Source organism: Tinamus guttatus, unplaced genomic scaffold (genome assembly GCF_059628265.1).
Source record: "Tinamus guttatus ecotype Peru unplaced genomic scaffold, ASM5962826v1 Tinamus_guttatus_pri_ptg000377l, whole genome shotgun sequence".
In the NCBI taxonomy this organism is placed as follows: domain Eukaryota; kingdom Metazoa; phylum Chordata; class Aves; order Tinamiformes; family Tinamidae; genus Tinamus; species Tinamus guttatus.
The window spans coordinates 219,084-244,033 of NW_028288911.1; the positions used below are offsets into that span (position 1 = coordinate 219,084).

General features: G+C 37.9%; 1 protein-coding gene across 1 annotated transcript in view; it reads right to left on the reverse strand.

Moving 5' to 3' along the window:
* NSD2 (nuclear receptor binding SET domain protein 2) overlaps window positions 1-24,950 on the reverse strand; it is a 73,632-nt gene that overhangs the window by 26,416 nt on the left and 22,266 nt on the right. Inside the window, exons 3-8 of the mRNA XM_088530530.1 lie at window positions 17,901-18,066; window positions 10,952-11,118; window positions 9,953-10,444; window positions 5,681-5,825; window positions 4,588-4,665; window positions 2,976-3,094 (exon numbers count right to left, since the gene is read on the reverse strand). Coding sequence (XP_088386656.1) covers window positions 2,976-3,094; window positions 4,588-4,665; window positions 5,681-5,825; window positions 9,953-10,444; window positions 10,952-11,118; window positions 17,901-18,066 — 1,167 coding nt within the window. The remainder of the gene's footprint in view (window positions 1-2,975; window positions 3,095-4,587; window positions 4,666-5,680; window positions 5,826-9,952; window positions 10,445-10,951; window positions 11,119-17,900; window positions 18,067-24,950) is intronic.

Sequence of the window (24,950 nt, forward strand, 5' to 3'; positions counted from 1 at the left end):
GGCAGTTACTTCTGGATTTATGTTATTAAAAAGAAAGTGTCTTTACAAATATCTAAATGGCAATGTAGTTGAGCTATCCCCCTTCTAGTAATTTTTAAGAACTCATTTACAGCACAGGGTACAAACCCATAAACAAATGAGAATAATTCAAGTACACAGTATTCCAGCATCCCACTTATCCAACCCAAACTCAGCATATGAAAAAAGGGGAGCTCTATATAAAATAAAACACTTAAATTATCCTTACTCTGCTTTTTCTAACTAGTCAAATTAAAACCTTAAGTAGTATATAAATTCGAGAATAAACTCTGTGCAGAATTTTAAGTCTCAGATGCTTCTTTCAACTTTACAACCTATAGAAGTGTTTTTTTTTTTTTATTACTATGGTTAAGATTGTTCCAGCATTTCCAAAATAAAAAAGTACTATTTTCCAGAGAGCATATGTGCTGCATAAATTTGCTCCCGCCTCGTATTATAAGACGCTTAGGCCAAAATCGGGGGAATTCTCATTAAGCTTTGTCAAAATAAGACACTGCTCCTTAAACACCATACTACTACTTATAGGGTTTTTTTTTGTTACAGATTCATTAAAATAAAAAGTCACTGAAACTGTAGCCAAGAATGCTTAACCCCGACAAACGCTCACCTCATCAACAAGAACAACTCGACAGAACATAAAATTTTACACACATTTTTTTCATATTCTTCATCTGACAATTTTATAAAAGATGCTCAGGTGAACACATTAGACACCAGAAAACAGGTTAGTTTTGGCAAAATAAACATGAATGGCTACTGTACTACAGATGTTCCACACTGCACTTTTACTGACCTCCAAGTAGACTAAGACACCTATCACTGACAACACTGGAAACTACCAATACCAGTTTGTAAGGCTACTTTTACAGTGTAAAAATGACTGAAAAACGTAGAGCATAATTTGCTCATAGTTCAAAACATCATTTGCAGAATCCCTGTTGTGTAAGGAGTGTTTTATACACACCATGAACTAAAGGACTTTTCAGAACATTCCTACTTACTCCTTATGACTTAGTCGCTTTGTATTATAGCATTCAGATTTCTTAAATAGTAATTAAAGACACAAAAAGGAAAAGAATATGCCTAATTCTGATGCAAAAGTCCTGAAAAATCATTAAAGTGTCTGTCTCACTATTCAAAAAGATGATAGTAGAAGTCTGCAAGTGATCTGGAGCTAATGGAAGGAAGGTGAATTGTTAGTGTTGGTTTTTTGAAATCACTACATAGCCATCCTGCTGACATCCACAATTTTCCCTTAACTTCAGCAGTAGCAGGTACAGCTAGAAGCACCCTGGGTTGGTGAAGGTAGGAAAAAGACTACAGGGCAATTTATAAAAGATATGGGAAATCAACTATACTATGCTGGACCCTTCTGCAAAGAGAAGTGCAATAAACAATATGCATTTAGAGCTTCCAAATATATATATATATATTTTAAACAAGTATTAGATTCCTTGTAAGTAATTACTGGTAAATTAAGGTCTTCTGTTTTAAAAGGTACCTGACACATTACTAAGTAAAGAACATTAATGGTATGCATCTTATTAGGGCCATTTGCCTCAATTGTTAGCTTTTGTTTCCTGCTAATATTCACATCTGAATTATAGCATTAAAGATACTAGAACTTCCTCTGTATGGACTACACTTATTTATTCTACCTGTGGTAATCTATGCTAATTGGAGCATCCCAACTGCAGTGGGATAGTAAAGAAATTGTTTTTGTGATAGACAAAATGGAGGCTTCATATAAGAGAGTAATTACAGTAAATAAATCTACTTGTTACCAGTATATGACAGTTAATACAAACCAATGGGCAAGGTCAAAAAGGGCCCCAAACCTCCTAGAACATAAAACAAAATATTCAGCAACTAACTTCTTAGAACAAAGTATGAGAAACTGGCTTTGGTCCCTCTTTCTGAAAAGGTAAGAGACTTCTCTAAGAGGTAGCCGAAATTCTACATATTTTATATATTGAACCCTATACAAATTGCCTGGATATCCATGATGCTGAAAGTTAAACAGTTGACTACTATAACATGCCTACCAAACACAGACACCCATAAATGCGACTTCCATACTTTGTTTAAAATTACATCTATTATCTTTCCTGTATTCGTTTTATTTAACCACTGTACCTCTGAAGCCCTGAGACAGGATTCACAGGCCTATACTGTGGGAACACCCCTGAAAATACTTGTGAAACCCACCAAGTTCACTGGTCTACTGTAGACACTGCCAGAGTGACTGCAAGATGTGGGCTGTCATCCACATATACTGTTTTTGTGCCTAGTGATCTAGGCCGCTAAATCTCTCATTTTCTCAAGCACGTCAATCCAAAAAGGAGCCTGTGATTTGCACGGCAAATATACTGTAACCTATATGGCAATCTTGTAATTTGAGAAGTTGGACAGCATGCCAGGCTAAAATGCTTTTATAGTTTTAAGGTTATAAAAAACCAGTTTTTCTGTTTGCTTTACTTGCCTTCCCCCCCCCGCCATTTGTCTAAATCAAGCAGTGATTAAAATTTTAAAGATATTTTTTTCCCCATTTTTGTACACATCTCTGAATTCTGATTCACAGTGAAAGAAAGAATCGTAAGGCATGGTGATGCTGAAAGATCGTGCCTCTGCATCCTTCTTTTGGGAACTGAACTTTCTCAGCAAATATTTCCCACCACAGCGTAAGTAGCAAGAGCAACTTGTCGTGCTTCCTTCCTCAAAACTAAAGAAAAAAGAAAAAAAGAAGAAAAAACACCACTCCACAGGAACAAGCTCACATATATCTCTGAAAAATTCACAATAGTATGACAGTATGGTTTGATATAGGTAATTACTTTTTTTTTTTATCCTGAAAATGGAAATGCTGACAAACTTAACTACAGCAATGTGATTCGTGCTGCTATAAATCAACCCAAACAAACCAACAATATAATTACCTTCCGATTATTCTGTTTATCCATCCTGAGTCTTTTCCTAGGTGGTTCCTGAACTTCAAAATCTTCTGTAGGTTCCTTTGTCCTCTTTTTTTGGTTTCTTTTATTTCCATGTAAGTTACCTTGGGATGGGGGATGGGGGAAACTTACATGAAAAATAATCTAAAACCCACTTTGAAATTATTTTGAACTGATCTAATTAAGTTACTTCTCTTTCAATCATTACTTTTAAAACATGGTTATGCATTAACAGTTTAATGACCTCTTAACACTTAAGGTCTGGTTTTGGTTGCTAAGGCCAGTTCTAGAACACATCCAGACTAACTGCTTAATACTCAACTTATTTTAGAAAGATGAATCTACCTGTATAAGCACTAGTTTAAGATCTGAATATTACTGCCCCACATTTGTTTCATATGGTCAGACTGCACATGCTTCATCTACACAGCTTTTAACTCTTCTGCCACTTTGTAACAGTGTCTTATCACTGAACCGAATTTTTACGTCTCCTTCAGGAGTTCTTCAAATGATACAGATGAAGATACTGGAGACATCTATTAAGAAGCCTCTGGAAAAGACAAGATATCACCAACCATATAGATTAATTGCCTCTTTCTGGTATGGCAGTTCCAGATGTGCTCTAACAAGCTTACTCATGTTTTACAGGAGACTATTAGATCCCCTTTCTTTGTGAACCAAAATCCTAAGAACAGATTTGCTTTGGCCCCGTTAAAGCAACACACCGACTATTCACACATTTATGTGCTCATCCCCTGCACAGTTCAAGCAGCTGCCTGAATTACAACAGGTCAGCGACTAAGCTACGTAGCCCTCCTATAACTGCAGCTATTGCCTGCACTCACTCTAAGAGCTACAGGAAGGTTTAGGAGTGCCCTGTCTCATCCGATGCAATGACAACATCATTGCACTCTCCGGTACTCTCCAGTTTGGAGGCTACGGAGCATTAATGAGAAGCTCCAGGGGCACATACAGGTTAGCTGAGAATTGCCCTACAGCTAGAAGCATTCCAGTCCAACAACAAATAGTTGCAAATATTAAAAATAGAGCAACTTAAAAATACGGATTATTTTCCAATTAATGTTCATCTCTAAACAATCTAGGATATAGTCTATTATCAAACTCTGAATCCACAAAACAGACCAGAATAGAATGGCTCCAGGAGAACCTGCTACTTACAAAAAGCCAGCAAAAAAAAAAAAAAAAAAAAAGACAAAAAAGACAAAAAAAGAAAAAAAAAACCCCACAGTATTTTTCCAGGTTAAAGATAGGTAGATTTGGGTGGGGAAACGATTGAACTGACATATTTTCATTCATAGAGAACTATAAATGTACACAAATATATGTACTAGAAACACCTGGTACAGGTACAATTTCAATTACATTTCTTGCAATATGACACTGAGGAAGGTGAACAAAATTCAGCACTACAGTGTTTAGATATTTAATGTGGGATCCATTAAAATTCTAACGTCAAGGAAGACAACATCTGAGATAAAATAAAGAGATTATGATACGTGGGTGATTACATAAAAAAATACACTTAATAGCTACTTATAATGATGAACTATTTGCACACAACACAAATTTCAATTACTTCTGGATCTTGATCTCCTTTTAGGTGAGTCTTGAAACACTTTACGTTTGGCCTCTCCAATATTCTTCAATGATGAACCTTGAGAGATACAGAATGTGTTTTTTTTTTTAAACTGATATCCAAATATTTGACACTTAAAATTTAAAGTTAAAAACTTTTCAATTTTCCACAAAATGATGTTATTTCACACACACACAGATAGGTAACAAAACTGACTGCCATTTTTTATACATTTTTCCAAGTCTCACAAACTTTCAAACACTCCCTCTCATTCTTGTCATTGCCCAAAGCAGCACCTGTTGGTTTCTAATACTTCCATAGCAGGTCTTCTTACAGTGCTGTAAAGCTATTTAAATTTGATAAATGCTAGTTACTTAAATTTGATAAAGTTCATGCAAATGCAAAACTATCTTCCTTCTTCTTTCTCAGAGAGATGACTCCAAACCACTTCAAATATTTTGTAAAATAGTTAAGACCATTCAACAAAACTCAATTCTAGAAAACAGCAACAAAAAAAAGAGGAGAAAAAAAAAGTGCAGTCTTGTACAATGTCCTAAAAGCTTTGAGAAGCACAATAAAATGCCAAATGGATGAAAGATTCGGAATAAAGTTTGGGAGACTTCTTCCTGAGTTGATGATGATATGAGGTAATATACTTTAGATATTCGTATGAAGAAAAGGGGTAGCACTGATTAGACTTTATGAATCATTTCCTAGCTATTCTATAAAAACACAACTCAAGTTTTACACTAGTAATAACACTCCATCTTCCCTTTCCAGCATCCACCCTTAACAGGCAGTGGATGCAATGGCAGCTGCTTATGGGCAGAAGAAGAATGAGAAATCAGAAATCTCTAAACAGCAAAAAGTTTACATATAACAACTTTTCAGAACAATGAGCAAGAAATGTAGACTTCATGGGTTGCTTTTATTGTAACCATTGGCATTCCTTTGCTATTGGCACAAACACCAAGAATTAAAACTGGAAAACAGTGAAAGCTGTTTTCCCTACAGGTCTGAAATATGTGCTTAGTTTAACACCACTATGTATATCAAATTTAGTTAGAGTACACTAGCACAGTTTTACGTTTACCAGAGTCTTCTTCAGATTTGGGAGAGGTCACTATGGCAAACTTTGTGTTATAGCGAGCTTTCTGTTTTTCACTAAGCATGTTCCACTGCGATTCAAGCAGTTCTTCAATCTCATCACTTGAAGCATCTGGATGTTCAGCAACCACCTATACATGCAGAAATAGGGTTGTATTAAGAAAAGGTGACCATTGAAAAGAATGGTATACATATTTTTATTGCTTTGGAAAACTGGATACCGATTAATTACTTAATTTTTCTGCTGTAGACAAAATTAGATTCAAACAGGTGTATCCAGAATTTTTAAATAAATACCTTTTTCCAAAATTATTAGATGTATTACAAATCATTTTGAAAGTATTTGTCTTTTAACATTCAGAAAATTGAGCAGGTATAAGTCTTGTGACAGACAAAAGATTCATATAACTTCTTAATGAATCTATGCCACAATAAATCAAACAGGCAAGCAATATTGGCATAAATATATGCTTGCCTTCAAGGCTGTCCATCAACTGACAGGGGAGCTAATTATACCTAACTTAGCAAATAAATTCACACAAACTGCATCTAACTCGATGTTTTCCTAAGTTACTTCATTAAGGCATTATTTTGAACTATGAGGAACTCAAACTGTGCATCTTTTTTTTTTTTTAAAAAACAATATAAGCATGACACATAATAGCTGTAAATGGGGAAGTCCAGAGACCTTCTGGGAAACCTATTCAATACAAATACAAAATCCAACATTGAAAACAAAACAAACAAACAACTCCTTCAGGATTTCCATAGTTCTACTCAAGGAAAATCAGCCTTAATAAAACACAGAAGCCGGAAAGCTGTTAGAATCTAGAGAACTGAAACAAACTTTTCACATCCAGAATCCAATTATCAAACATTCTCCAAAATCGCAACTGTTACAGGATGGAAGCAACCAATACCCCAAATCATGAAGTTTATCATGAACAAAACTAGGTCAAAGTCAGCTATTCAAATAGTAACAACAAACCAGAAATACTAATGTTCTGTGAGGAAATAATAGTCTGATTCCTCAAATTTAGTGTCTTCACACCACACTTCCCGCTGTCGAACAAAGTACTTCATTTGTACAAACAAGATACAGTCTAACATCATCTCTAGTCCCACCCAAACATGGATTAAATCCAAACCAACCCCCAAATCAGCAACAAAAGAGACCTCTTAATCAGAGCCCTGAGAAACGACAGGCAAGGGAACCCCACGGCTCTGCAGGGCTCGCACAGAGCAGCAATCCAAGGCAAATGCCCAGCAGTTCCTCCCCAAGTCTTCACACGATAATGCCTCATTCCCAGCATATGTAGGGAAGATGTTGTGTCTGGCACCATGATGTACGTGCACGTTCACACTGGCCTTTGCCAAATTCAACTGTGCTACAAGGACATATGGAAGATCCTCTCTTGGACCCAGGAGTCAATATTACTACAGAGGTGGAGAACACAGTACTTGCCCAGTCTAATTACCACCTAATCCAAGCAAATTATCTAACTTTCACTCCGGAAGCTCAGCACTTAGACACACGGAACTCTTCAATCATAAAGCTCCACTTCTGAAATTATTTCTTAATTTACTTTTTTTAAAAAAAAGCCAAACGAATGAATTAACGATCCCGTATTCTCCCATGCCCAGAAAAAAAGTAACACAGAAAGTAGCAACTACTGAACCCCACTATTCACAAATCCAGGCTCCAAGCAAGGCACAGTAGACACAGCTCTGGTTTTCAGACACCTCATGGTGAGGAGAAGGCAGGTCTTTAGTCATTCCTTTCCATTTACTTCCTTCCCTCTACAGCCTGGAGGCCAGAGAGCCTCTTTTGGATTCAGTTTTCTTTTCTCCCACCTAAAGGAAGAACTAAAATAACGATACACTTAGATGCTCAGATACTCGCCAGACAAGCCCCTCTCAACAAGACAGCTAATTTTTTTAGCTAACATTACCATCCCCTCAGAACTATCAGAGCACCTAGAGCCGCAGCAAACCCAACTCTTGGATGGAGAGCAAACCCCACAAGCCGAGCCAGACAAGCCCAGCAGAAGGGAAACACCAAATACTAGCTTGGGTGCAGTCTTCGCTGTAATTTTTATATCGTCTTCAATTCCCATTTTTAGAGCAACATGACATGTTTGAAGTGAACCTAAGTTCTCTAAGTTTAGGTAGCAATGCACGAAGCATGAATATATCCCCCTTTGTGAGGAAACCTCAAATCAAGAGAGGAGGAGGACACGTTCTGACTAGATCAAAGGGCTTTCTCAATCTGTCATGTGAAATTTCCATCGCCCTTTTGTGTTCTCTGTACAGAACTGATTCCATATCTAGTATAAAAGATCATAATCCTGTGGACTTGGTTTTTTCATGCCTAATTTTGCTAATAGACATTATAGGCAGAACTAGTATATCTTGAAATATATGTAATATTTTGGAACTCATCTTCTGCATAGAATTCTACAGAATGTTAGCCACCACGACCACTGCAATTTCCAAGTTTAAGCCTATTTTCAGTTTTTCAAAATGAAACTTAAAAGTAATTCTTTGATGTCAAATAATACTCCTTTTTTTTTTCTATTAAAACTACAGTTTACTCACGGCACGAAGCAAAACTTGATAATAAAAATATCAGAGATGCAATTCCTATGGCAAGATGTGTCTGGCTAACGCATCTGTAGATTCTGTAACACCAATTGGAGCTTCACCTCTACTATAGAAAAGTTAGCAATTTCAAATCCCTTATTGCACGAGGCCTCATGCCACATACCTTAGGGGTCAAGGAAATCCCCCCCACTATTTTACAGAGAGAAAGATACTGGTTGCACAAGGTCCCTTTTAGAACAACTGGAAACACAGCTCATGTCTCCACTGAGAGACATGTTTTTATTCATGTAGCTTTTTCAAAATGAGTGTGTCAGATCTGTATTTAATACCCTGGCTTAAACCCACTCCTTTTCAGAGTCAGCAAACTGAACTGGCAATTTTCTTCTCAATTTAACCAAAGCCACTAAAAAGTACACGCACCCTATGTTCACATTCAGTGGCTGACCTGCAGGAAAGACCCATTAGCTGAAGCTGCAATGATCTTGTGATTCTATGTTGAACTACAGCTAGTTTACCTCCATTTAACAGAACCTGTTTTTCAGTTTTCCTTAGTAAAGTTCACAACTATTGAAAGAGTTTTGTGTTAGTAAACTTTAACAAAGCCAAACACGCAACAGCTAAAGAGCGACAGTATGAAGGCACCTCTAACTTCATGAGCGCTTTATGAGTATATTACTGTAGAATATGCAAGAAAACACGAAACTCATGCCTCTTTTGGTGCACAAAACTGTACTGCAAATGGAGCAGAGGGCTACAGGAAGACAAATGACGATAACACTGAGTTATAGTAATAGGTTTGAACAGCAGCACTGTTTTTTATACCTCAAACAGACTTCCTAAGGCATGTGAAGGTTAAACTATTTTCTCTACAGTGCAGTCAGAGAATCATAAAGGCTGGAAGGGACCTCTAGAGCTCATCTAGTCCAACCCCCCTGCTCCAGCAGGGACACCCAGAGCACGTGGCACAGGGTGGCATCCAGGCGGGTTTGGAAGATCTCCAGAGAAGGAGACTCCACATCCTCTCTGGGCAGCCTGTTCCAGGGCTCTGTCACCCTCACTGCCAAGGTCTGTGTCCGTCTCCTCCCAAGAGGACTGTCCCAGCAGATAAACACACTGACCGACACACCGCTTTCCTGAGCTTTGCATGAAGCTTCTTTTGAAGCTCTGCAGAAAATTCTGTGTAAGTGAACACTGTATTCAAGGAGCTTTAAGACAACCAAACACACCAAATGAATGAATCCCGTTCATCTACAGCAATGTAGAAGTTAACTCTAAATGGATGGCCACAAACAGCATAACTTTGCCTTTTTTTTTCCCCCCCCTTCTCTGCAGCATATGTGCTTATTTTACATACATTCAAACAACAGCTATGGCTATTAAAAAGGACTAGACTACGTAGGAAGATACTACTGTGGCTGCTGCTGAAAACAAAATGGAATTATCACCATTTTGTTTACACTACCCATCTATATTCCGACCTTTTTCTACTTGTGCCTAGACTAAGATTTGATGGAGGCATAGCTCACCTCATCTAAACTCAGAGTACTACGGATTCCATAGTAACACCTTTTTAGTTAACAAAAATACAGTTATTTCTTTAAGTACAGAAATGAGAACAGGTAATCAATAACAGTAAGAGCGAAAAGAGACTAACCTCATCTCTGTGCTTCTGACAAAAGACCAAAAACTGAGATACTCCATCGCCTTTTCTGCTTCGTGGAGTAGACGCTGGAGTTTTCTTTCTATTGAGAGGGGAGCCTATTCCCCTTTTGGATTCTGCCTGTTCAGATGACTTTTGAGGAGTAATATTCTTAGTCCCTGATTGACTGTTTTCTTCTGTATCAACAGCAGCAGACAGTTTTGACGTCCTTCTCCTCCTCTTGTTAGGAATGCCAGACTCCTTCATCAGTTTCAGATTTTGAGTGGTTTCTTCATTTGAGTAAGATGATTCGTCCATCTCCTCTAAGGGTTCCACAGCAATGCCAACCTCCTTGGCCACTCGAGGATTAAGGTGAGGCCTGTCCCTAACATAGATGAAAGTGTATTTGGCCTTTCGATCTTCCACGGTCATGCCCACCGCTTCGCTCGCCTGCTTAACACCCATCTCCCACTGCGGCCGCAGCTTCCCTGACACGGGCTTTAACATCTGCAAAAGCAACCAAAAGGAACGAGGCAGCGTGAGACGTTTGCTTGCTTTTGATTCCAAAACACCAACACTTAGGCAAGACAATCCTATGAGATTACGTGCACTGTATAATTCGGACAATGAAATTACACTAGATTGCACACATACCAGGCATGAGTCAATGACATAGTAGAAAAAAATTCCCAAAAAAGTCATCCCATGCTTTTGGCTTGCAAATTAAATTGAAGACTACAAGACTATTCCATAGAACAAGCAATCTTTGAAGCCTTCTAGTATACCTATCTCAGAGCATTTGGGAAACAGACGTTTAACAGTAAAATAAAAATAAAAATAAAATAAAATAAAATAAAATAAAATAAAATAAAATAAAATAAAATAAAATAAAATAAAATAAAATAAAATAAAATAAAATAAAATAAAATAAAATAAAATAAAATAAAATAAAATAAAAATAAAAATAAAAATAAAAATAAAAATAAAGTTTTACCTTATTTGGTAGCCTCTTACCTTTATTTTCTCTGCTTTAGTGAGGGCTTGTTTTGCACTTTCCTGGCACAATTGTTCAAACTGGTCTTTTTCTTTGAAAGGCACAAGGCTCTTCTCAAATATCCAGGCTCGCTCTGGGGCATCTCCAAAAAACTGAACGTGGTATTGACGAAAACTCTTTTTCTGCCCTGAAATTTAAAAAACAATATTTAAGATATAACTTAAGACTGTTTCTGTACTTTCAGATTTTTTTTAAAAAATAAGCAGCTATATTGTCAACAAGGAGAAATGCAGTTTTTCCTTACAGCTTTCCTTCTAAAAACCCACTTACTGCTCTCTAAGTGGTTTTTGACACAAAACCCACTATTTTAATCCAAACAGAACCAGGATTTACTAAATGAAATTAAGGTTAAATTCATGTGTCAGCACTCTCAGTGTACACTATTTTAACAAGTAAGTCTGGATGTTTCTGAAAATGCTGCATCTAAAGTGAATTCAAAATGAAGTTTCCGAAACCTGGACAGCACGTGCACTTAGCCTGCATCAATCTAAAACTTATCTTTTAACATTCTTGAATAGAAACACATATTTCATCTAGTCTTTACAATTGCAATAACAACTTGATCTTAATCAGGCTTGTATGGAATCAAAGCGAGAACTGAAAAACATTTGTGTGATGGAAGGAAAAAAAAGGAAAAGTGGGGAAGCTGAGGGAAATTGTTACTGAAATCTCAGCAAGAGAAATTCTTCTAGGATTTTATAATCCTAAGGAATTCAGACTCACTGCAATAATTAATAAGCACACCACTTTCCCATTCTAAAGACTCCAGATATTCTACAAAGAAGGGGGAAGACAACACCTTCAAATCTGCAGAAGGCATCAGTTAATACCCAACTCCTACAAGGCAAAAGTAACAGACTTAATTAGACTTAAGATGTTCTCTGGTATCTCCTCCCTAAAACACACTTGTCTTTTTGCCAAGTGTTTAAATGGCTATCTTATATATAACATTATATATATATAAAAGGCATATATATAAAACATGACATACACTTGTGTATATACGCTCCACCCTGCTAGAAAAGGAGCAGCACCTGTATTTCTTGAGGATGTGGTGGCATTAGTATGTCAAAGACACAGTCTAAGCCCAGGTAACAGTCACAGCTCTTGTTACAGATGTCTTCACACCCAGTTTCCTGCTAGGTTATTCATACTGATTTTAATAGAAAACATTTTATGTAAGTACTTCTAGTTGATGGTTTCATGTTCTGCTACTTAATTTTTTAGGCCTAGAAAGAAGTCACTTTTGAGAATTACTCAGCCAAGAGGTATTTTTAGAGAGACTTGACTGTGGGTCAAAATAAGCCATCTGGAAGAGTCGTATGAAATCAGTGTAATTAATGGATATGGGTAGATCTCTTCAAACCACAATGGCCATAAAAGTAAAAAGAATGATAATAACTCTCTCATTTGAGATCAAATATGAGAAGTGCATAGGAAAAGGTTGTGGAAACAGTAGGAAAAGAATGGAAAAATAAATTAATACAGTTATTTTAATTTTAATTAAAGATTACTTCAATCCTTAAAGACGCCTTTATCAGACCAAGTATCTTCAACCTGGGCCTGATGAAGTTAAAAAGCCAAAACAAACTCCAAACTACTAAGGGTACGGAAAGAACGAATACTGGTTATATGAGGAGATCTTCATCGAGAGGCTACCCCAAGTCTGCTGAGATCCTTTGCACTTGGAGGTACAACTTGCACTCACAGCCATGTTCCCTTAACTTCGGGTGTAAGGGATTGTTTCAATCTTATCTGAGAAGAACCTAAACTTAACCGTGTTTGCTGACAGAATCCTATCTGTCTCACTCTCTTGGTTTTCTCCCAAAGAGCAGATTGTAGCCGTAAGCTAAATCGGGAAGCCTGTGACATTTGCCTGCATCACCCACACAATCCAGTGTTGTCTATACATGTTTGAGTAACACACTGACAGGAGCAAGTCTTCCACGCAGAAATAATTTTGTCCTTAGCAAGAAAATTTAATTTATCCAGGCACAGCAGAGTTCCAATGATTTCAGCTGACTATGATGAAATAAGACACATTTTTTTGTATTTTATCAGGACTTCCCAGCTGCAGGCAGGAAAATGGTACATACTATTTTTGCCACCACCTGTTAAGATCTGTGGTTGAGCAGCCAGCAGCCCAGTTCCAAGCAGACACAGATGCTCCCTTCCTTTTGCAATATAATATTAGATAGCAGTAGCTGCCTGGCTAAGCAGTGTAAATAATAATGCCTGACACCAGAATATTCAAATCTGTTTCTGAATCTCCAGGTATCTTCCGTGGAGTGAATACATATCAACACTCTTAGATAAAACAGTGGAACCCATTAAGGATTATTAAATGCAAAAATAGTATTTTTTTTTGGCTGTCAAAATCCTGCAACCAAGTTTCTGAAGGTTGGAAAAGTTCTTCTGAGGACTTGTCACTACTACTGGCTTTATCTTTACCGTCGCAGCTGCTGTTGACCGCTGTCAGAGACAGGCTGCAGAACGAGATGGGCTTCTGGTCTGACTCAGTGTGAACCCTCCTCTATCAAAGTACACACTCTGCAATCTGAAAGTTATAAACTCTTCTTAAACCTAAACAGCATGGATGGTGAAATCGAATAACACCATCAAGAAGTTGAGATTGTTTATATATACTCTTAGGCCTAAACCTAAAAATTAGAGAACCAAAGACCTAGCTGAATATTTCCACAGCTCTCAAACAAAGGAACTGTTCTTTTTCGAGGTGGGAGTTTTTGACAGACCCTCAAGAAAAAAGGGTAAGTGGAAAATAAAACTGAAAACGGGTATTAATGCTCTGAACATCATCAGTTTGCGCTTATCAGTTATGGTGACTGCCCAGACCTAGCGGAACTTCTGAAGGAAAGGCAAAGTTACAAAGACATCTCTCATATATATATGTATATATACAGATATATATATATATATAAATATATATATGAAGACACAGAAATGAATTCTCCAAAATACACAGGTCCCTCTTTCTGCTAGTACTTCATGGAAATCGCTATGTTTTTACTGATTTGTTTTCACAGTTTTCTATAAAAAGCTACCACACAACTTCTTGGTAATGCAACAGGATCCTTGTTCCTTTGAAGGAACAGAGAAATTTGGTTAGGAACAGATAGCTCTATTTCTCTTCAAGTCCAGGTCTTCTATGTTGTAATAGACTTAAGTAGTCCAAAGACCAAAATCACAGGGACTGCCTGATGGAAACTCTAAAATCAGACTGCTACTGGAAAAATTATCTGGGGATCTTCTGATATCAAAAATCATTTTAGCAGTTGTGTGAAAGTTTGGAAGGAATCCCAAGAAGCCATTTAGTTCACTACCAACACTGAGTGCAGTTATATCTTACAGAATTCATCTATTTGTTCAAAAAAGGTCCTGTGAATGAAAACACAATCTCTCCAGGCAATCTATTCCCATTCTTCACTATCTTTATCATTTCAGAGCTATTTTTAACCTGTAGTCTAAATATCCCTTGCTATGAAGCTCTCCTTCCCAGGGTGATAAGAGCTTGTAATTTTTCTTCTTAATACTGATTTTTTTTTTTATTTAAAGCCCGTTAACATGTTTTTCTTTTGCTTCTCCTTGTTAAATTAAGCAATGCCAGTTCCTTGAGTCTGTCCTCCCAACTAAGACTCCTAGATTTTATTCATGCTCACTCCCTTTCTCTGCATATTCCCCTTTTAATCCACATCTCTTGAAATTACACAGCTCAAAAACGGATGAACGCATGAAATGGATGAAAACTGAACGAGTAAGTACTTGTGTTGCAGCCATGCAACTGCAAAAGAAGCAACACACTTCCTTTATATATCTAACAAACAGCATTATTTGTGCACGTCAGCATGACTTTGGTCTTTCTGCTACAGATCTGCATTGGGTTAGTTTATGACTTCCACATTCTTTTCTGCAAAAAAACAACTTCCCACTCATTTCCCAGATTGATCAGATCAAACTAAAAAAGTCTGCACTTGTTCCTGCTAACCTGCATTTTCTTCCCCCTCAGGCTGCATGACATCATTACGATCATTCCAACTTCCAATACAACATGTTTACTCCATCCTGAAGTTTTTAATTTTAATGCCCATGTCAGAAGTAAATTACAGTCCATTTTCCAAGTTCTCAAAGCAATCCATGAGCACTACAGAAAACCTAAAACAATTTTATCCTTATCTCCACCAAACATGAAGATACACACAGACTTGGAAATACTGACTTAAAAGCTACTGAGATCTGATGACACTAAAATATTCTATTCTGTCCAAAAGAAAGGAAGTTGACACTTTCTCTTGATCTAATAAAATACATGAAAATATTTAGAAACATAAATGTTAAAATAATGTGCTCCTACCTCAGTTTGATAATCTTACTAACTTCTTGCTTTTCCCCAAATTTTTCTGGATTCCATTTTTAATTTTGGTGTGGTTTGACATAAATATAGTAAAAAGATAGTTTACAGAACTCAGTTGGAGTTGAAACTAGTGAGGAACACAGTGAGCAGCAAGAAAGGCAAGAGGAATGCTCACTGGGGCAGGGGACCTACAGATGATGGACACAAAAGGTCTAACAACAAAAAGAAAACAACAATAACAAACACACATGGTTAAGGTTGACCTTGAAGCCTCGAGGTCCCTTGTCCCTCAGCTTAGAGGCACAGGCTGGACGACTGAGGCATCACACACACTAGAGGAAGACAGGAAGCACTTAAGCAAGTTGAACATACCAGGACCAGATGGGATGCATCAGAAGGTTCTGAAAGGCTGGGCTAATGTGACAGCAAGGCTGTCCTGTGTTATTTTTGAAAGGTCTCAGCCATTAGGGTTGATCCGTGATGACCGGAAAAAGGCCAACACGGGAAACATCACACCTATCTTCAAGAGAAGCAAGGAGAATGATCCAGTGAACTACACGCAAGTTCTCTCAGTCTCTGCGTCTACAAACTTATGGAACGAATCCTCCCTGAAGCCACGTCCAGGCACACAGAAGACAAGAAGGTGCCTGGAACAGCAGCACTGACACATGACGGGCAAGTCACGCCTGATCAACCTGACAGCCTTCTATGAGTGGACAAAGGACAAGCAGTGCTCTTTAGTTTTACTTTAATGAGGACAACTGACCTGGCATTCCACAGTATCCTTATAACTAAATTGTTGAGAGCTGGTTTGGAAAAGTGGAAGGAAACTGGCTCAAAGTGTTCTCAATAGTTGCAAAACCCAACTGGTAGCCTGTTACTAGCACTGTCCCTCAAGAGCTATAGTAAGGCAGATACAGTTTAACATATTTATGGAGAATCTGAGCAATGACAGAAAGTGCACCTTTAGTCACCTAAAGATACTAAGGTATCTGTTTTATGGGGAAGATACTAAATTGGGAGAAGTAGTCAATTTTCTGGCACTATGTGGAAAAACTATATAAGCTGGAGAAATGGGCTGGAAGGAATCTCATGAAATTTGATAAAAGGCAAATGAATAGCACTGCTATTGAGACACAATAACACAATACAGCCGCATGGGATGGTCACAGACTGGCTGGAAAGATTTGCAAAAGGCCACCTGCAGTCCTTGTAAACAGCAAACTGAAAACAAATCAACGGTGTAACCTTGAAATGAGGAAAGCCACATACTTGCATCAGGAGAGTCACAGCCAATAGGTTGAAGGATGTGCTTAAATGCCTCTACTCAATCCTCGTACAACCACATTAGCACTATGATGTCTAGTTTTGGGTTCTCTGGTACAATAAAGACATGGACACAGTGAAGGGAATCCAGCAGAGGTCAGTGAGGTGATAGAAGGTGGAGCACATGGTTTACACTATGATGGTCAGACATGATTTTCTTCTCAAGACTCAGCAAACTCATCTGGGGTTTGAAAATATCTTACTGCTTTCTGCAGCTACCTAACAGGGGGCTTAGAGAACCGAATGAGACTCCTCTCAGACACTCGCAGGGGAAACATAAAAGGCAGTGGACATAGGCTAAAACAAAGGGAATTTCAATTAAATACAAGTGAAAAGTCTTCTGACAATGAAGGTTGGCAGAGTGTGCCAGTGGCAGCCACTGGCACAGGTTACCCACAGAGCCTGTGCAGTCTCCATCCTTGAAGACATTCAAGATTTGAGTGGACAAGGCCCTAAGCAGCCTGCTCTAACTTGGCTATCTGGAGCCAAGAGAACAGGCTAAATTATTTTATCCTTCTACAACTAGCACAGATAAACACTAGAAGTTTCAGATTTCAGAATGGAAGAAGAAACTACAAATGAGAAAAAGAAATGGGCATGGATACCTATTTATGAATAATTAACACTTGGTAGCTTCTACATTTAGGATCAGTTTTGTCTGTAGATAATTATTGATTCTACAAAGCACAAAGAAAATGCAACTGTCTGAAATAACAATTGGTTTTCATGGAGAAGAGTCATCAGAAGTATTTAATTCCCATTAGCTTTCAAATTATTTTAAGCCCCACAGCACTTCAAAAACATCTATCCCAAGTCTTTTGTGAAAGTTATTTTTAATTCATTCTTAAGCATTATTGAAAAAAGTATAACCATCGTACTGCAAAGCGTCTCTACAAGAACAGCAGAATGTATGCCTTTTTTATTTTTAAACAAACAAAAAAACCCCACTCCATGCAGCTTCACAAATCACAGTTTCAAGATCTTCATGTTCACATAAAGAATAAAACAACCCAATGGAAAAAGTGCTGTATTGTCAAAAATATGGCTGCTATATGGTCAAGAATACTGCGCACATGATTTAACATCGTTCTTGATAATAAGGAACTAGTTCAGTGATAACACCGAATAGATAAAATGAAGTAAAGAATTCTCCCCCAAATAATATTTTCACATACCTGAAAGAAATCTGGATGTTTGTAGCATAACTGACATACCTTTTAGTTTAGTGTAGGAATGAAGAACAGGATCAGCAGAAACCATACATGGCCACCACGGAAAACCAGACACCTTGGACCACACTAGATCTCCAATATTATACTTCAACAGATGGACTTTGTCTTCTTTGACAGTACTTTGAGTAGAATCTTTCTTAGCAGGAGCCTTGAAAGAAGGAAAAAAAAAATCATCACCACCATATTTCTCTTTCAGATGTGCACTGGAATTATTAAATGGCACACACGAATTTGGGTGACAGACTACACTTAGTATTCTGCTTAAATATTCTAGTTAGATGTAAAAATGCAGGCAGTAGTAAAGAAAGAAGGGAAGAATTAGCACACCAGAAGAAAGAACTAGAGTGTTGTTATCAATAGGATTTCTTCTGTGATAAACAAAAAAATTAAAGTCTTTTTTCTCTCATAGGAAAAAGAATCCCATTTTATTTCTGTGCTTGTTTTGCATTAGAAATACTGGTGAGTAAACTGTTGCTTGCCTTTATCTTTCCAAATAACTGCTGAGAAATCAGTAAAACTTATTTTAATTTCAAACACGTTAAGGGAGCACAGAACATAGACGCACAAGAGGCAACCTCCTGTTGCACTGAGTATTATTATTCACGTTAAGTGCTATGCACAAATGTGTTCTCAGATGAACAACGAAAACAAAACAATCTTCCTGAAATTAAATAGACTGAAATACAGTCTTTAGGTCTAAACAGAACCTACATAAATAAGCATTCCCCCATGACACCCCCCTGCCACAGAGCTCTGCATCTTTCAGATGTGTGAAATGAATCCTTCCTCACACCCTTTCCCAAGTTTCTCCCTACCCCACATCCCCTCCCATGCTGGCAGTAAGGTTTCTGAGTGCCCTGCTTGTATTCTAAAGCTATTTTAACTATTGGAAAACTATCACACCACTATTTCCATTTTGAGGAAGAGATTTAACTACTACAAAGGATTTTTCTGTTCTCCTATGACAGACACACACTTGTATATATATCATAATAAAACCCACCAACAAAAACATTCATTCATAGACTTAAAACTATTTCATATTTTACCAAGCTAGTTAAGATGATCTTTTTCACTTCATCTTTGTATTTCATATGAACAAACAATGTCCTTGTCCATGCAAACTAGATGTAAGAAAGCACAGAATGTGTCTTATTACAGATACCTGTAAAAAGAATTACACATTTTGATTTGCTTTTCTGCTTTTCTAGTAGTATTTTTTTTGTACAATGTGTTAGCTTATTCATCTTTTGTAGTACCAGCTTCATACACAGAAGGGAGACCAAAGTTCCACGCTTTCCAAGGATTTAATGCTAAAGCTACAAGAAAATTCTGTTTTCAATAGCAAAATGGGAGAGAGGAAAGAGAGCACTGAAAAAAAAATCTAGATATCTAGAATGCAGAAGAATACAGTACTTGAAGCATTATATTGAATCAAAACAGATCAGGTTACCTTGCATAGATTTTTAAAAGCAGAAAGTACTATTTTCCAACCACAAAACCCAACAGTGTTTGACATACCACAAAAGCATTTTCTGACATTCAAACAGCAATGTACACCGAGTCAGAAAACCTAAACTTTTTTGTAGTAAGATCCTTATTTTCCTAAAGCTTTTCAAGCCACTGCTGCTAAAGTCACATGATGCTCTGTCATCTGATTGTTACGGACAGTTACTCATCCAGTGATTCAGCTTTTCTGAGGAATTTAGACTTGACCCATATGCTTCCAGGAAGAGCCATGTTCCCAAGTCCCAAGGTTTCTGGCTCTCTATGGATCCTGTCAGAAAACCCCTCCCGCTGAGCTTGCCTCAAGTCTAGAAATCTCCATAGACCTAAAAGATTCCAAGCAGATGCAGAAAATCAAATGCTCCTTCTAGCTAATACTTGAGTAACCCAAGAACAGATGCGGGGAAAGAAAAAGTTAATTCTAGAATACCTAAAACCCTAAATCTGAATGGGTGGGATGAAATATTTAAACTTTCAAAACTGCAAACGCTCTTCAGGATCCTCGATCTCATTTTTTCATTTCCGTGCCCTCCCTTTCAGTTCTTCCCCTCCTTCTCTCAAAAAAGGGCATCTAGGCTACAAAGATTTGCAACTACAATCTGAGAAGGGGCTGGCTAAGATAATTAAAGGGTTCTAAATTGGCTTCTTATTACAGCACAATCAAAATGGATGGCAGGAAAGGGGTGACTACTGGGTTTCAACATATCTAACAAGCATCTCAGAAATCTTAATATTGTTCAGAATTCTTATATATTCTCATATGGACAATGATACAAAGCTCAAAGTTATGACCCTCTGAATACCTGCAAGGCTGATCTAAACAACACTTGCTCCATTTTTTTTTACTGATAAAAAAAATAAATAAACAAAATACAGCACCAGATTCTAACATCATCATTTTTCGAAGAGCTGTCATGTGAGGTTATTTAAAAGTCTCCACACAATGTTGGCAAGAACTCACTCATTTCCATCTTAATTTCCCCACACATTCCGTTTTAGTTAGATTTTGCCATTCTGGTAATTACTCTGATCTATGTAAGAGGCATCTCAATAGTAAACATGTCTATTGTTACTGAGGTGGAATTCCTGGCATGTACTTTTGAGGCGAGCAGCTTCATGATATTTGCCAGTCTCTAGCACTTCCTGGAGTAGTTTTTTTTTTTTTTTTTTTTTTAAAAAAGGCATTATTTGTAAGTGGGAATCCTCTATGGCTGGGATGCAAAGCAGGGAGCATTTCTACACAAATTTGGGGCCACCCAGTCCCCTAATGGCAGGTTACATATTGGATGACAAGAGCTGGAGCTACTTTATGAGGAACTTGTACTCTCTATAATTTTTAAGAAATCATGCAAGTGACAGAGGTAAAATCAAAAGTAGTAATCTGTCCTTAAAAAAAAAATAATGAAATTATCTCTCTCTCTTCTCCTTTTCCTCTAGGAGGACAACCAAGTGTCCCCAGTGTTGTTAGGCAGCCCAATGCAAGGCAGGGAATCTGGAAGGAGAGGTAGCACACTACTAGTGCTCTGTGTGATTGCACTAGCTGACTAGGAGTATCTGCCCCTGCAATAGCACCTGCAGTCTCTTCCACGACACCTAAGCAAATTAAAATGGGAGAACTGTGGTTTAGAGCACAACTATAAAACTACATGGAAGGAAGCTCACACAAGTAATTATACTGAGTTACTTTCTCCCACAACTTCTGCCTCTGACTTGATGAGATTTTCTGTTTCTTGAAGGTGGTTCCATTTCTGCACATGCTAACAAAGGCAGGCCAGGAAGGTTTGCTGTGCTGCAAGGACAGCACTTCAGTCACTCTTTGCTTACTGTTATTTCTAATCAAGTCTGGATCACTCTGCATCTCCCTGGAGTTTATCCCATTCCATATCTTTTCCTGCATTTGGACAGAAGTAAACACACAAGTTTAGTTTCTTAATTTCCTCCTTTGTCCTCCAATTACTGGGAATCCCAGCAGGGCTGGCGTGGGACTGGCTACCCTCTCGCTCACCTAACCCCCAGGCTTGAAACCAGCCCCAGAAGGAGACAGCACAACAAGTTCCTGCTCTTCTGCTTTCTTCAAACACTAGGTTGCAAAGAAGTTTCCTAAATGGATGGCGGAAGCCTCAGTGAGCAGCTGGTGGCTACCCTAGAGACCAGCGCTAGCCCAGCGCGCGGCAGCTACGCGCGAGGCCCCGCAGGCCGGCGCGGGTCTCCGCAGGGCTCTCCTCTTCCCTCCATAAGGGTCCCAACAAAACCCTGTTCTGAAAGGCAGCTAGACGGGTCCTTTTGTCCTGGTGGGTGTGGGAGTGTAACAGAGTAATTTCCACAACTCCATTTTTCTATGCTATCTCATACCTTTAGGAGTAAAAACATCCTTAAAAATTCACCTGGGCTAGCCACTGCAATAGGTTGAGGAGAGGCAAAGAGGAGATGCAAGATGCTTTTTCTCATCCCGTAACATCTCAGAGCTCTCCTTTGTCACTTCTCTCAGCACTTCCAGGAGCAGAGTGACAGGCAGATTGATGAGAATTTAGGACAGTGCTGAGCGCGCTGCAGCAGCTCACCCAAAGTGAAACATGATCATCAGCACATAGAAAACACAGGTAATTAACCTGACCTACACCTGACCCAAAGAATCCTAACAATTTTCATTTAGCTCTGCTCTCATTTACTTACACGATGATTTATATTTCATATACTTTTTATATGTATTTTATATATACATATTTTTAAACAGCATTCCACAAAAACACTGCTTACAAACTTTAACATAACCCATGTAACATGCAGGCTATGGCAAGCAAGACTGATAACTACCCCAGATCGATTTCTGCCATCGTGGAGAAGAACTTCCAGTGAATGGCAGGTAATTTCAAGTTAGAGCTACTCTGAAACAACTTTGGAGCAATGCATTTAAGGACAGCATCTCTACCATACTCAGAGCTTTATATTTGGTTGTACATTATAAAAACTGCATGCTAAGTTCTTAACAAGCAAGGAAGAAAAGCGGTTTAGAAGCTAAAAACCTCAAAGCTGAAAAGTATAATTCTTGGTAGGGGACTGAGATAAGGTAGCCTCTTAAAATGATCAGTGGCAGAAACTAAGGATGTTAATTTAAAACTGATCTGTGTATATGTGTGCGTGCATGAACATGAGGAATTACACTCCTCAGAATTATTATCGTAAGCATCAAAAAGTCAATATGCTACTAAAACAGCTTAGAGAGATACAGAAAAAATAAGAAAGAATTATCTAACCACTGTTTTTTTAAGAGCTCAAGCTAAAATATGCTAAAATGCAAATATTGCAACTTAAGAGATTTCATCGTTTGTCAAAAAGGAACTGGACAGAGAGGAATACTGAAAACTGATGGAGAATAAACCACCAGAATTTAATATTGGACAGGGAAAAAGAGCCATCAAGACAGATGAAGAGAGCAAAAGTTCTCTTCTGTGCAGGATCACAGGGCGGTCGGTGTTGAGCAGCTTGTAGACATCTCCCTTCTCAATTTCAACTCGCTCTCGTCTCATCAGCAAGTTTCCACTCGAACACACGACACTGGCTACAAACACCGACTGCTAGAAACCCACCTGCATTCAAGAATGAAAGTCAACTGCAGCTACAGAGAAATTAGAACAAGGCTCCTAAACAGAATATAAACAGCTAAAATACACCATGAATAAAAACTTGGAGCATTCAAACACCAGACAGGCAAACCTACAGTTTCTATGCTAAAAAGATGAGCGCTGCTTGCTAACCAAGATCACGTTTCTCTTTGTGGTTCTGCCACCTATGTGTGCTCCGTGTCATCTACCAATCCATCCACAGGTTAACAAGAAATGGTAGTTTATCTGGAGAAATATATTTAAGCAGCAGACAGGGCTCATTGTAAATAATTCTGGCTAAGAAAATACTGTATCTGCAGAACACAATTGCATTAGTGTTCTGGTTTTTATCATTAGTTCACAACTTAAATCTGTTTGTCCCAAAAGGACAAGTCCTTAGGGCTTACCCAAACAGCTCCCACCTTCACTGGGATGTAGGGAACATATTTAGGTATAATTCACAACATAATAAAGATAAAATATGTTTTTCCTTTCATTCTGTTATGAACTATTTATTATCTAGAGTGCTGTGTAATTACATATTACTTGGACATATAAAAAGAGACATTCAGACAGAGAGAATATTTCAGAGAGTTAAGGTTAAGGGAGTAAACCTGACCCTGATAATTCCACTTTTTCTTTGAAACTTCCTATTGCAAAACGCAACAAGAAGAGAAGGCAAGAAGGAAGAAGCAATGGCTGGACAGAGTTTTGTATTCCATTTTCATCAGAAAAACTTTTTAGGTGAGGAATGAAAGCCTGCAGTCTTCAAAAGACCATTGCATCAAACTCTGCACAGTAACACCTTGCTCTAACATCTCCAACACCCTCCCAAAACATATATGATGTACATGGGGTGGAAGAGGACACAAAATGCTCAGATTGAGAGAGACAAGGAAACTATCATGGAGGTTAGTTTGCTAGTTTCTCAAATTTCTGTCTATCCAACAACCTTCCACAGTAAATGACTAGAACAACTTCTTTAAAGGCATTTCTTCGAGTTATCTTTTCCTTTAGTCTGCTACTAAGCACTTGAAAAAGGGCACATAAATGATGGCAATGTGAAGAATTATTTCTATAGATGATGCCAGGTCTTTGGTTCTTCCTGACATAACCAGGATCAGTCCACTCCAGTCTGCTCAATTAGTAAAGCTATCAAACCAGAGGACAAAAAAGGCTAAGAAATCAATGCTCTACTTGCAGCTACCATAACATCTTTTCAGCAATCATCTTCTAAAGCAAGTGTCAGTTTGGTGACAACAGGCTTCTCCCCGTGGTTATTTTTTTCGAAGTTATCTGAATCAGGTCATAGACCACGTGTTGAATATCACTGCATAGGACTCTCTTCTGCAAGAGGGAACAAAACCAGAAGAGCCGTTAGGTTTAGACAGGGCTTCATAATAGATTGTTCAGAAAGCATGATAAATCTAAATTTGAGCTTTTAATATCAAACATTATACTTGTGGCTACATTTGAATTATTTTTTTCTGGCTTTGGCTTTCTCACTATCAAATCTGCAGTGTATTTTTTAAAAAATGTTTTCACATTTAAAAACAAATCCATCTACACAACTCAGCAATATTATTTTATACTAACATTACAGGAACAAGTATTTTAGAAATAAACTTAATATGGCATTTTAATAACCAGGACACAGTCCTTTTTCAGAGTAAAGAGTTGAAGAGAAACAGATTCATTTGCAGATAGATCCAGTAAGATGCAAGTTCTGGAATGCTTCCCAACCATCAATCTTTGCACAAATGTGGAGAGCACTTTCTTACAGCTGCTTTACTGAATTTACATTTAGATGACCTCTTAAATCGTAAGTTGCTGGATTAGTTTTGAAAGGTTCCATGTTTCAGAAATCAGTGTTAAATTAACTGCAGCTTGATCAGAATGAATGAAACCTCCTTTTATAGAGCAT